Here is a 12,561-nt window from a genome sequence, read left to right as displayed (position 1 = left end):
GTAGAAGCGCTGAGGCTGCGGCCTAAATGGCCTGCGCTGAGGGCCCGCAACATGCATCCCCAGGGAACGCATGATTGTCCTGGAGTCCTTGAGGCTCTGCAGGCGAGAGTCCGTCTTTTCTGAAAACAACCCTTGTCCTTCGAAGGGCAGATCCTGCAGGGTTTGCTGCAGTTCCTGAGGTAGACCCGAAACTTGGAGCCAGGAGATCCTCCGCATAGCGATACCTGATGCCAGGGTTCTCGCAGCAGAGTCCGCTATGTCTAAGGAGGCCTGTAAGGAGGTCCAAGCCACCTTCTTACCCTCCTCTACCATGGCTCCAAACTCCTCCCTGGACTCTTGGGGAACCAACTTCTTGAACTTCCCCATAGAGTTCCAGGAGTTAAAGTTGTAGCGGCTCAGGAGCGCCTGCTGGTTCGCCGCTCTAAGTTGCAGTCCTCCGGCTGAGTAAACTTTACGGCCGAACAAATCGAGGCGCTTCGCCTCCTTCAATTTAGGCGCTGCAGCCTGCTGACCGTGGCGCTCCCTTGCGTTCACTGATGCCACCACCAGTGAACACGGTTGGGGGTGGGTATACAAGTACCCGTAGTCTTTGGATGGAACAAAGTATTTCCTTTCCACCCCTCTCGCTGTGGGTGAGATAGAGGCAGGAGTTTGCCATATCGTAGCTGCATTGGCTTGTATCGTGCGGATCAGGGGTAACGCCACCCTCGATGGGGCATCCGCTCCGAGGATATTCACGATAGGGTCCTGCACCTCCACTATCTCCTCCGTCTGCAGGTCCATATTACGGGCCATCCTACGCAGGAGATCCTGGTGAGACCGAAGATCTATTGGAGGTGGACCTGTGCATGATGTGCCCGCCACTGCCTCATCCGGAGAGGAAGAGGAAGATGCCTCCGGTGGTACAGGATCCAAGGGAGGGTCCTGGTCTCCCTGCTCCTGGGCCGGAGCATCACCTGCGCTTGGGTCCAGGGCGTCAGGTGGTGCGGACACGGAAGCCTCCATGCCCCCTGGCGGAGGCCGAGAGATGGTGGACTCCGGGGCCCTTCTAACAGAGTGACCCGAGCGAGAGGTCAAAGGTATTGGAGCCCCTTGCTCCTGATGGTACGCCCACGGGGTCCAAAACGACTAGTGAGATGGGCCATGAGAATGGTCCTCTGTTATCTCCTGCCAATGGCCCAAGTCCTGTTCCTCGGCTTGCCCTTGAGGGGGGTATGCCGATCTCGATAGGTCCTCCGAGGAGCGAGACACCGATCTCGATGGCCATGGCGGTGCCGAGAGAGTCGAAACGATTCCCGTGGGCTGCGGTGCCGCACGGTGCCGGTCCGGAGATGATCTATCTCTACGCGGTGCCGGCGAACGGTGCCGGGACCGCGATCGGTGCCGATGACCTCGTCGGTGCCGGGAGCCGGATCTGGACCTCGACGAGGACCTGGAGTATGCCCGGTGCCGGGAGCGGCCTCTCGACGTCGAGCGTCGACCGTAGCGGTGCCGAGAACTACGTCTCGACGTTGATCGGTGCCGACGATCATAGCGGTGCCGAGACGTAGAGCGGTGCCGCGACGAAGATCTTGGCCGCGAGTACGACCGGTGCCGAGGTGATATTCGGCGCCGGGACTGCGAGCGGCGTGGGGACCTGCTTCGGGACCTGGACCGGTGCCGAGGGTCCAGCCCTTGCGATGGAGGGCGCATCAAGGCAGGTTTCCCCCTCGACTGGACCGGGCGAGTCAACGGTGCTGTCGGTGCCGGTGGTTGAGGCGGTGCCGGCTCCGTGAGAGCTATTAAGTCTCTCGCCGCCGCGAAGGTCTCTGGAGTGACGGGAGGCACTGTATCACCGCCGGTCTCGGTGGAGACGCTATCTGCACCGGACTCAACGGCCTCGGCGCCGGAGTCGACAGTGCTGGAGGCACCTGTTTTCGGTGCTCCACCGGCGGACTCGGCTCTACCCCCGGCACTGGGGGAGCCGGCGTCTTCGGCACGGAGGTCCCCGTCTTATGGGCTTTTTTATGCCCCGGGGATAATGACCGGCGTCGAGGCACTTGCTGTGCTTGCGGTGCCGACGAGGTCCGGTGCCGGGGAGGCTTGTTCGACGCCATTCGCGTGGTCGGCATGGCCGGTGCCGCCGGGGCACTGCGCACCGAGGCGCTAGGTGCCGGGGCCTGACTTGTAGGGGGAGCGTCCGGACTAAGTGCCGCCTCCATCAGGAGTTGCCGGAGCCGAAAGTCCCGCTCCTTCTTGGTCCTTGGTCTGAAGGCCTTACAGATCTTGCACTTATCTGTTTGATGGGACTCTCCCAGGCACTTCAGACAGGAGTCGTGTGGGTCGCTCGTGGGCATAGGCTTAGCGCAGGAGGCGCACTGCTTGAAGCCGGGAGCGTTGGGCATGAGCCCGGCCCCGCGGCCGGGGGAGAAAGGGGGAGACGACCCCCTTAATCCCCTGAACTACTAGAACAACTAGAACAACTTTTAAAAACTATTCGACTATTTAACTATAAACACCAGAACTATAACTATAACTATAACTGCGAATAACTAACTAAGCTAGGGAGAGTGGAGAACAGCTATGCCGCGCTCCACAGTTCCAACGACCGTCAGGGGCGGTAAGAAGGAACTGAGGGGGCGCCGGGTTGGCTGGGGTATATATTCAGCGCCATGAAGGCGCCACTCTAGGGGGCTCCACAGCCGACCCGCCGGTGTTGCTAGGGTAGAAAATCTTCCGACGATCGTGCACGCGGCGCGCACACACCTAATGGAATGGATATGAGCAAGCACTCGAAGAAGAAAGGGGCCTTACAGAATTAGAATATCATTTTTTCCTTGTTTTAATTTTGGATGTGATCATAGGCCCCAATCTTCACAGGTATTTAGAAACCAGTGGAAGTTACATACCTAAATACTTTAGTGAATTTGGTCTGTAGTTTCTATTTGTGAGAAGTGCCAGACAGATCACTCTGGACTCTGCCATACTCTCATTTATTCACAGAAAAGGCACAACACTGATGACAGCAATGCAAGCCTTCCTTGCACTACCCCAATGTGTCTCATTTCTGACCTGGAGGAACTAGCTCATGAGGAAAAGGTACATCTGTCTTTCTACCAATTCAATTATTGTTCGCTCTGCAGAGATTGCTAAGAGGAGTCCAATTATGGTGGCAATTCTATTATGTAAACACCTGCTCCCTAGGAACTGGACAAGGGCCAAGTTCATTTTGGAAACGACACTGAACAGCCCTATGATGCTAAAACAACGAGGAGTCCTTGTGGCACCTTAGAGACTAACAAATTTATTTGGGCATAAGCTTTTGTGGGCTATAACCCACTTCATCAGATACCTGGAGTGAAAAATTCAGTAGGCAGGTATAAATATACAGCATGTGAAAAGATGGGAGCTGCCTTACCAAGTGGGGGGTCAGTGCTAACGAGGCCAATTCAATTAGGGTGGATGTGTCCCATTCCCAACCGTCGACAAGAAGGTGTGAGTATCAACAGAGGGAAAATTGTTTTTTTTGTAGTAACTCAGCTACTCCCAGTCTTTATTCAGGCCTTTATTCAGAACTGGAATTAATTTGCAAACTTGACACCATCAAATCAGGCCTGAATAAAGACTGGGAGTGAGTTACTACAAAAAATAATTTTCCCTCTGTTGATACTCACACCTTCTTGTCGACTGCTGGGAATGGGCCACATCCATCCTGATTGAATTGGCTTTGTTAGCACTAGAAGTTTTGATTTACATCAACCTGCGTTTCTGAAGATTCAGAGAGTGTAAATCATACTTGACCTAGTCCCCAGGAAAAGAGTCATGTGAACTGTGTGTCTGATTAATCCAGTTGATCAGGGACTCCTATTCCTTTTTAAAGGGCACTACAATAAAACCTGTTTTTCAAGGAACGTAATACCGCACTAAAGCTGCACTTACCAGTTTTTACAGCGGATATATACTGATGCTGCCTTGTCGTAATATTGCCCTTTTTCATATAGCTGGGCGGCTTCTGAAAACTGCTACAATAATGAAAATTATACAATTTGTTAACTTATTTGTAGACTGTGAATTCATCATGTTATTAATGCTCTCTGTATTACTACGGATACCTTCATACTCTCCAGAATGGCTCCACAGTCTCTCTTTAGCAGCCTGCTAGGATGTTTAATGGCTTGGTTAACCCCTCGACGAATGTCTCCCATTCGAATGGACATCTGAGCCACTCCAGCTAGGCAAGCTTCATCATGTTCCTGGTACTGGTGATCAAAAGTAAAGTGATAACTATATTTTCAGTACAAAAAGTACTGGTTTTACAGAAGCCATTGCAATGATTGCAACAACAGTGAAATGCATCAACCAGAAACAACCTGACCTCAGGTAAAACTGTTCTTGTCTAAAAAATTTAAACCAGAGTTTGAAAAGGCAACAGTCAGTATTTATGATTAAATAATGGCACCACTAATTGTGGAAAAGCCTATGTTTTCCTTACTGGCCACATTTAGGTAACTTTCTGGTGAAGTTTCATCTAGTCTTTCACACTACATTCTATTTTTTGAAATAACTGAGTAGGCCAAGCATACAGGACAAAGGTAAGTTTCAAAAAGAGACAAAGAAACAGAACAAAACACCAAAACAGATGTAAGAAAGAGACAGATCGGGAAATTACTTGCTTCTAATTGGACTTCTCTCAAAGTACTAGCCCCCAATTCACACATTTGGTTTTAAAATATACAAGGAAGCATTTCTATTTCTCTTGTTTTGAAAAAATCTGACTATTCATTTTTCTTCTTCTTTACTGAACAATTGACTACACCAAAGGAGCAGAGATCTATATAAGTATCATATATAAATATATTATTATTTTGGCACTGTCCCCCTTAATATTTATATAAATATTGTGAAATTGTTCAAATGATGCGAATAATTTCTGTACTACAATCTTAATGCAATAGATATTAATAAACTACTGATTTACATCAAGTAAGCCATTTTTCTCTGTTTATAAAATGACAGGAAAGACCAATATATCAATATTGTTCTTCGAAAAGGAAGAGAGTCATATCATTTACAGACGAATACAAAATCCTGTATTTAAATATACCGTAACAGAAGAATTCAGTGTATAATATATATTATATTTACTTGTATGCTGCCATCATTGAAGAGTATTACCTTATTGTCCTTTGTGATTCCCTTCTCATAGTGCGCCAAAGCATTCACATAATCACCCCTAAAAGAAAATAATAATTTATATTAAAAATGTAAATTAATAGGAACAACAGTTGCAGAGATATTAAGCCTGCATACTTAGGATATCCATTCCATTTATTTGTCAGCTAATCGACTCTTATTAAAACAGTTAATCCTGTGATCACATTTTTGCAGCATTTAATGTAAATTGCAATTCTTTTTTGAGGTGGCCACTGCATATTCCCATTTTGTGTGATGTGCACCCCTAGTGCTGCTGCATTTCCTTTGGGAACCTTCTGGAAAGCAGCACCACATTCAGACCTAAGGTTACAAAAGTACCATATGGTCACAAATGCCTCAGTTCCCTCCTTTCTGTGGCCACCTGCAGGTATCTTCTCTCAGTATACAGGGTGATTTGGATACAAAACTCCCTTAATTTTTAGACTTAAATTGTATTATTGTTAGTTAGTAAGTGTTATGTAGTTTGTGCCATGGCATATTTAGTTTTCACTTTGAACCTATGGTCCTTGAACCTTTTAATTATGGCTCTCCAGGACTCTGTGGCTCAGATAAGAAGGCATAATTAAGCATGTGCGTCATGTCCCTTCATGTTCCAAGAAGAATAAGCAGTGAGTATGCACACCTGTCTCTTAGAGAAGCCTCTTTCCTATATCACTTCTAGGCCTTTACACCTTGAGCTCAACAAGCAATAGAAGCTGATTTCAGAAAGAAGTGTCCTATTTTGATTCCACTAATGTTGACTGAATGATTTATTTACCAACTTAAACAAAATAGAAATAGGACATTATTATTCCCAAATAAGAGGGTTCCCAGACTTGTTCTGAAACAACAAAAGGTGTGAATTAAAAATGATTTAGTGACTGCAGTGCATATTTGCATGGAAATAATGCCTATGTCAGGGTTTATGGCTGTTGTGCCAAAATCTTCTATGGGCCCTAGAAAGTGAGTCTTCTAAAGCTCGAAAGTCACTGGTGATGAGGCTGAATTTGACTTCTAAGGAGCTCCTTTGTATGATCTCTTTGGTAGCGTAGAAACCTGGTACTGTGAGAAGCAATCTCTCAACCACTGTTTTCCCATAAATCTCACTTGCTTTACCAGATTAAGCCTGCTCAGTGGCTGCTCACGGGAACATACTTGAAGCAGCCATGATCCCCTACCTTGATTTGGCAGCCAAAGGGAACAGGATATCAACCTGGTAGGGGCAGCTATATAGTTAGGTTTAAAAGACAAGGGTAGTAGGGTAGACTCCTTCTCTCTACCAGGGACTGCTGACCTGAAAGTCTGGCTCTCCTTTTTCACAAATATACAGGAGATGGGATGACCCAGCATGATCTGGGAAGGAGAGGCATGGGCATTTAAATACCAGGCTGTCTTCCACTCTCAACAGTGGAGATAAAAGATGGCAGGAAGGAGAAAGCTACTCCAAGCTGACACTGCTCTGCAACTAAACCTCTGGTTAATGGTCTATTTTGTTTGCATTGGGAAGTTTGCCGGTTGGTGTGCACTTCATTTTTTGGGCACTTAAATCAATCATGAGCAGCTATTTTTGTGAACCATGTCTCCAGAGTAGTTTTCTGTGGATACTCCCAATTTCCCTGGTACAGCAGCTGCAGAACCTCTCAGGGATTCTGTATAGCACTGCAATGAGCTGGAGTGGCTCAACAAATCAAGATCTTTGTGGAAATGCTTTCAGGATATCGCTAATATTTTTCTACTTAGTAGGAGTACTAGTTCAATATTACAATACTACATTTTTACAGGAGAACATACGTGAATTCAAGCTGCATAGCATACTCCTTTGATATGAACGGGATCTGGCCTGGGGCCAAACGTTTAGCCAGTTGCAGTGCGCTGTCCCAGTGCTGCAAATCTCTTCTCATCTGTTACCAAAAGAAATTCTTTGAAGTCAGCTTTTGGGGGAGAAACAATTTTCTGATGTAAGCATCAAATACTGAATCATTATATTATTTTCTAGTATTATAAATACAATTATCAATGTTAGAATCTTGGCTGGATTCAATAGAAAGTTTGAGACAGATGATAGCACGAAGGTGATATTGTAATAAGAGGCATAATACATACTTATCTTAAGCAATTGACAGACCCATATCATTATGACTCAAAATGTTTAGAAATACTACAAAACTAAGCAGAATTATCACCATGTAAAATAATCAGGTAGTAGTGTATATTAGGTTGGCAAGAAAAACAATTAACATCTGACAACGTTTTAGGCAACTTAACTGGGTACCTCAAGTGCAGCAACAGGACAGGTGGATGCCAGATATAAATCCTGAGCCAGATTAAAGTCATTAGTAAACATGGCAAGATGTCCGGCTAAAAGGTTGTGGTCTTCTATTCCCTGTAAATAAAAATGCCGAGTGCTACAACTGTCCAGAAGATGACCCTATTACAAACTGTCATTTATTACTAATTTTTAAAAGATTCTACAGATCCATCTGCCAGGTCATGTCTATGCATGTGTCACATTTGTCACTTAGAAAAAACATGGCACACACATTTGCTGTATGATATGCACAGTTACATAATTTGTTAAAACCTCTCTCATTACACAAGAAATGGGACATTTCTCAATGTACATGGAAGGGATTCCATCAAATAGGAAAGGGCAGATTCTACCCCAATACACGGCAGTCCCCTAGCAAAATGCAAGAGCCCGGTTTGAAAGCCCTCATTCAAACAGTTCCAATAAAGCTAATGGGACTCCTCATGTAAGTAAGAGTTGCAGAAATGGATACCGGTACTTACACAAATCAGAATTTTTTATTTTTTATTTTTTTTAGGGTTTCGGCATTTCACAAAAACAGCCAAGGCATTCAAAGTGACACATTTTTTCAATTGTTTTTAAATGAGAAAATGTTTGAAGGCCATTACCATTAAAACCGTCCAATATCATATTCCTCCTAGAGGCATTCTGCACCAAAAAATTAAAAATTCTGTGCCAAAAATAAAAAATTTTGCACACAATATTTTAAAATTCTGCAAATGTTATGTGTCAAAATAATACTACATCAGGGATCGGCAACCTTTGGCACGCGGCTCGCCAGGGTAAGCACCCTGGCGGGCCGGGCCGGTTGTTTACCTGCCACGTCCTCAGGTTCGGCTGATTGCAGCTTTCACTGGCTGCGGTTCGCCGCTCCAGGCCGAGGGATGTGCTGGCCGCCGCTTCCTGCCGTCCCCATTGGCCAGGAGCAGCGAACCGCGGCTAGTGGGAGCAATGATTGGCCGAACCTGCGGATGCGGCAGGTAAACAAACCAGCCCGGCCCACCAGGGTGCTTACCCTGGCAAACCGCGGTGCCAAAGGTTGCCGATCCCTGCACTACATAATCGCACCAATTTCAATTATTTTGGAAATTTATTTCAAAATACCTGTCAGCAAGTATGTCTGTAACAATATAAACACAAAATTTTCCCCAGGAGTAGAGAGTTAAAGAAACACCTATGACAACCCAGATCCTGTTTCTCTGCCCCCTTCCCAGAGCCCCGTCAGGATGCCAGACACCCGCAACCCCTCCCCCCAGAGCCCAGCCGTGCCCCCCACACCCAGCCTATACACCTGAATCCTCTCTGCCCAGAGCCCAGCTGTGGGGCCCCCACGGGCAAGATACCCGCCCTCTTCCCCCCACTCCCGAGCCCAGGGATCCAGAGGGAGAAACAGCCTGATGATCAGTCCCAGATTTGCATGGAGTTTCCTGTCTGCCGCCCTCGCCTTGCCTCAGGGCATGCTGGGAACTGTAGCTGCCAGGAACCTTCTAGCTCCCTCCTCCTCCCCCCAGCAGTGTCTTCTATGTATGAGCTGGGCTCTGCTGAGTCCAGCAGCACCCAGTGACAGCTAGCAGCACTACAGCCCATTTCTGTAGGGGAAAGGAAATTCTGCACTGTGCAATGGCGAAGAATTTCCCCAGGAGTAAATATTAACGATTTGCAACAGAACAGTCTAACATTTCCTGTTTTAATATGCATTTTTAAGATGAACTATTGCAAATTATTGATCTTAGTTACAATGTAACAATCATGAACATTTATCAAAAAACTATAATAAAAATGCTTCATTCTGAATGTCTTGATTGTCTCTGTAAAATCTATACTATATGAGTAGACACATTGTTGTAACTATATTAATTATATATTTGAACAGTATACAAATCTAATGGAAAAAAGAACAGAAAGGAATGAGAAAAATGAAAACAAAAACGCTTCAATTTTCTGCTTTGTTTTCTTCAAATATATATTACTATGTATATACATATTGTTTTATTAATTTTGGATTAAAAACCCACGTTAATGCAACATATTAAGGTTACTTGAACACAAAAAAAGCTAGAAATGCAAAAGTTTAGTTTCTAAAAGTAATATGAACTCCCACACGTTACACACATTATAAATACTACTTGTACATTTTGATTTCTAGATTTCTAAATTATTATATACCATTTACATACAGAATGTGCAAAAGCAAAGCATCAACAAAGCACTGAAAAGTTGTAAACAGAGCACAAGTGTTTAATATATAGAAATATTTTATTGTGACTTCATGGACAAAAAATGAAATAATGACATTAATGTTATATATGTTATATTAAGAAAACCAAACAGAAAAATTATAAAAGGTTTTGAAATAAAGCCTTTATAAGGACTCTGACCCGTGAGGTGGACAAACTGACAACAAACGTGAATATTCTGGGGAGCATGAAAACCAGGAGCAATCTTTAACACATACACAACCCATTTGCCAAATTCTGATTTTAGTTACACCATTGTCAACCCAGAGAGACTCCACTTATTTCAGCCGTTACTCCAAATGAGATCATAACATAGCCTTAGGATTTTGAAATATGAGGAGAAAGCAGAAGGAAAATGCAGAATTTCTTGGTGGGCTCATAAAATCTTTAAAAGCTCTTGTAGCTCACCTTTTAAAAAACAAACTTAATAGAAATTTTAGTATTCAAACAGTGTTGGAATTGTCTATGTTAGAGACAAAGGCCAAAAGAATTTGGTAATTTCTAACACTTCCAAAATGTGTAACTCACCGGTGCTTTGAAAGTAAGTGCCATTTCAACCATGCCAAAGTTTCAAAAACAGCTTTGTCCTGTCTTCTACTTATTTCTAGAAACATAATACCGTGTTCTCCTTTCTCAGGAACTGCCACAACCCATAGGGTAACCCCTAGATCTTGTGTTATGAGGAGTAAATAATACATTTTTAAAAATTACACAAAAACATAAGAATGGCCATAGTGAGTCAGACCAATGGTCCATCGAGCCCAGTATCCTGTCTTCCGACAGTGGTGAATGCCAGGAGCTTCAGAGGGAATGAACAGAACAGGTAATCATCAAGTGATCCGTCCCGTTGTCCATTCCCAGCTTCTGACAAACAGAAGCTAGGAACACCATCCCTGCCCATCCTGGCTAATAACCATTGATGGACCTATCCTCCATGAACTCATTTAGTTCTTTTTTAAATTCTATTATAGTCTTGGCCTTCACAACCAGGGGCGGCTCTATGTATTTTGCCGCCCCAAGCACAGCAGTCAGGCAGCCTTTGGCGGCATGCCTGCAGGAGGTCTGCTGGTAACGCGGATTCGGCAGCATGCTTATGGGAGGTCTGCCAGTCCTGTGCCTTTGGCGTACCTGCCGCTGAATTGCCGCTGAAGCTGCGGGACCGGTGGACCTCCCGCAGGCACGCCGCCGAAGGCAGCCTGACTGCCACCCTCACAGCGACCGGCAGGCCGCCCCAGGCACGTGCTTGGTGCGCTGGTGCCTGAAGCCGCCCCTGTTCACAACATCCTCTGGCAAAGAGTTCCACAGGTTGACTGTGTGTTGTGTGAAGAAATACTTCCTTCTATTTGTTTTAAACCTGCTGCCTATTAATTTCATTGGTGTCCCCTAGTTCTTGTGTTATGAGGAGGAGTAAATAACACTTCCTTATTTACTTTCTCCACACCAGGCATGATTTTATAGCCCTCAATCATATCCTACCTTAGTCGTCTCTTTTCTAAGCAGAAAAGTCCCAGTCTTATTAATCTCTCCTCATATGGAAGCCGTTCATCCCCCCTATCATTTTTATTGCTCTTTTCTGTATTTTATCCAATTCTAATATCATTTTTGAGACGGGCGATCAGATCTGCACACAATATTCAAGATGTGGGTGTACCATAGATTTATATATAAAGTCAATATGATATTTTCTATCTTCTTATGTAATCCTTTCCTAATGGTTCCTAACATTGACTGCTGCTGCACATTGAACAGATATTTTCAGATAACTATCCACAATGACACCAAGATCTCTTTCTTGAGTGGTAACAGCTAATTTAGAGCCCATCATTTTATATGTATAGTTGGGAGGGATTGTGTTTTCCAATGTGCATTACTTTGCGTTTATCAACATTGAATTTCATCTACCATTTTGTTGCTAAGTCACCCAGTTTTGTGAGATCTCTTTGTAACTCTTTGCAGTCTGCTTTGGCCTTAACTACCTTGAGTAGTTTTGTATCATCTGCAAATTTTGCCACCTCATTGTTTACCCCTTTTTCCTGATCATTTATGAATATGTTGAATAGGGCTGGTCCCAGTACAGACCCCTGTGGGGAACACCACCATTTACCTCTCTCCAGTCTGAAACCTGACCATTTATTCCTATCCTTTGTTTTCTATCTTTCTTTTAACTAGGTACTGATCCATAAGAGCATCTTCCCTCTTATCCCATGACAACTTACTTTGCTTAAGAGCCTTTGGTGAGGGACCTCGTCAAGGCTTTCTGAAAATCTAAGTACACTGCTACTTCAATATAACGCAACCCAATATAACACGAATTCGGATATAACCCTGTAAAGCAGTGCTCCGGGGGGGGGAGGGGGGGGGGGGGAGAGGGGCTGCGCATGCCGGTGGATCAAAGCAAGTTCAATATAAGGCGGTTTCACCTATAACGTGGTGAGATTTTTTGGCTCCCGAGGACTGTATTATATCGAGGTAGAAGTGTACATTATATCCCCTGTATCACCCTCGTCCATATGCTTGTTGACCCCCTCAAAGGATTCTAGTACATTGGTGAGGCACGATTTCCCTTTACAAAAAACATGTTGACTCTTCCCCAACAAATTGAGTTAGGCTTATCAGCCTGTAGTTACTAGGATCACCTCTGGAGCCTTTTTAAAAAATTGGCGTCACATTAGCTATCCTCCAGTCATCTGGTACAGAAGCTGATTTAAATGACAGGTTACATACCATAGTATATGTACAGTACATGCAGTACTACAGTGCTGAATGCAAATCAACTAATTAAGGAGGGATTCCAGTAACTAACATATTCCGGAATATGCAAGCTGTTTAGAGGTGGCTGGTTTC

At 44.7% G+C, this 12,561-nt stretch overlaps 1 protein-coding gene across 4 annotated transcripts in view; it reads right to left on the bottom strand.

Moving 5' to 3' along the window:
• The window catches only part of WDR19 (WD repeat domain 19), a 137,722-nt gene that overhangs the window by 63,175 nt on the left and 61,986 nt on the right, over positions 1-12,561 (bottom strand). For all 4 annotated transcript variants that reach the window (XM_054029211.1, XM_054029210.1, XM_054029208.1 and 1 more), the window contains exons 19-23: positions 7,445-7,555; positions 6,964-7,073; positions 5,155-5,212; positions 4,092-4,238; positions 3,919-4,001 (exon numbers count right to left, since the gene is read on the bottom strand). In XM_054029211.1, the coding sequence (XP_053885186.1) occupies positions 3,919-4,001; positions 4,092-4,238; positions 5,155-5,212; positions 6,964-7,073; positions 7,445-7,555 (509 nt within the window). The remainder of the gene's footprint in view (positions 1-3,918; positions 4,002-4,091; positions 4,239-5,154; positions 5,213-6,963; positions 7,074-7,444; positions 7,556-12,561) is intronic.

The sequence above is a fragment of the Malaclemys terrapin genome, chromosome 5 (assembly GCF_027887155.1).
Source record: "Malaclemys terrapin pileata isolate rMalTer1 chromosome 5, rMalTer1.hap1, whole genome shotgun sequence".
In the NCBI taxonomy this organism is placed as follows: domain Eukaryota; kingdom Metazoa; phylum Chordata; order Testudines; family Emydidae; genus Malaclemys; species Malaclemys terrapin.
Note: the sequence above shows the minus strand (reverse complement) of the source record. Positions and strands in the feature narration are given on the sequence as shown.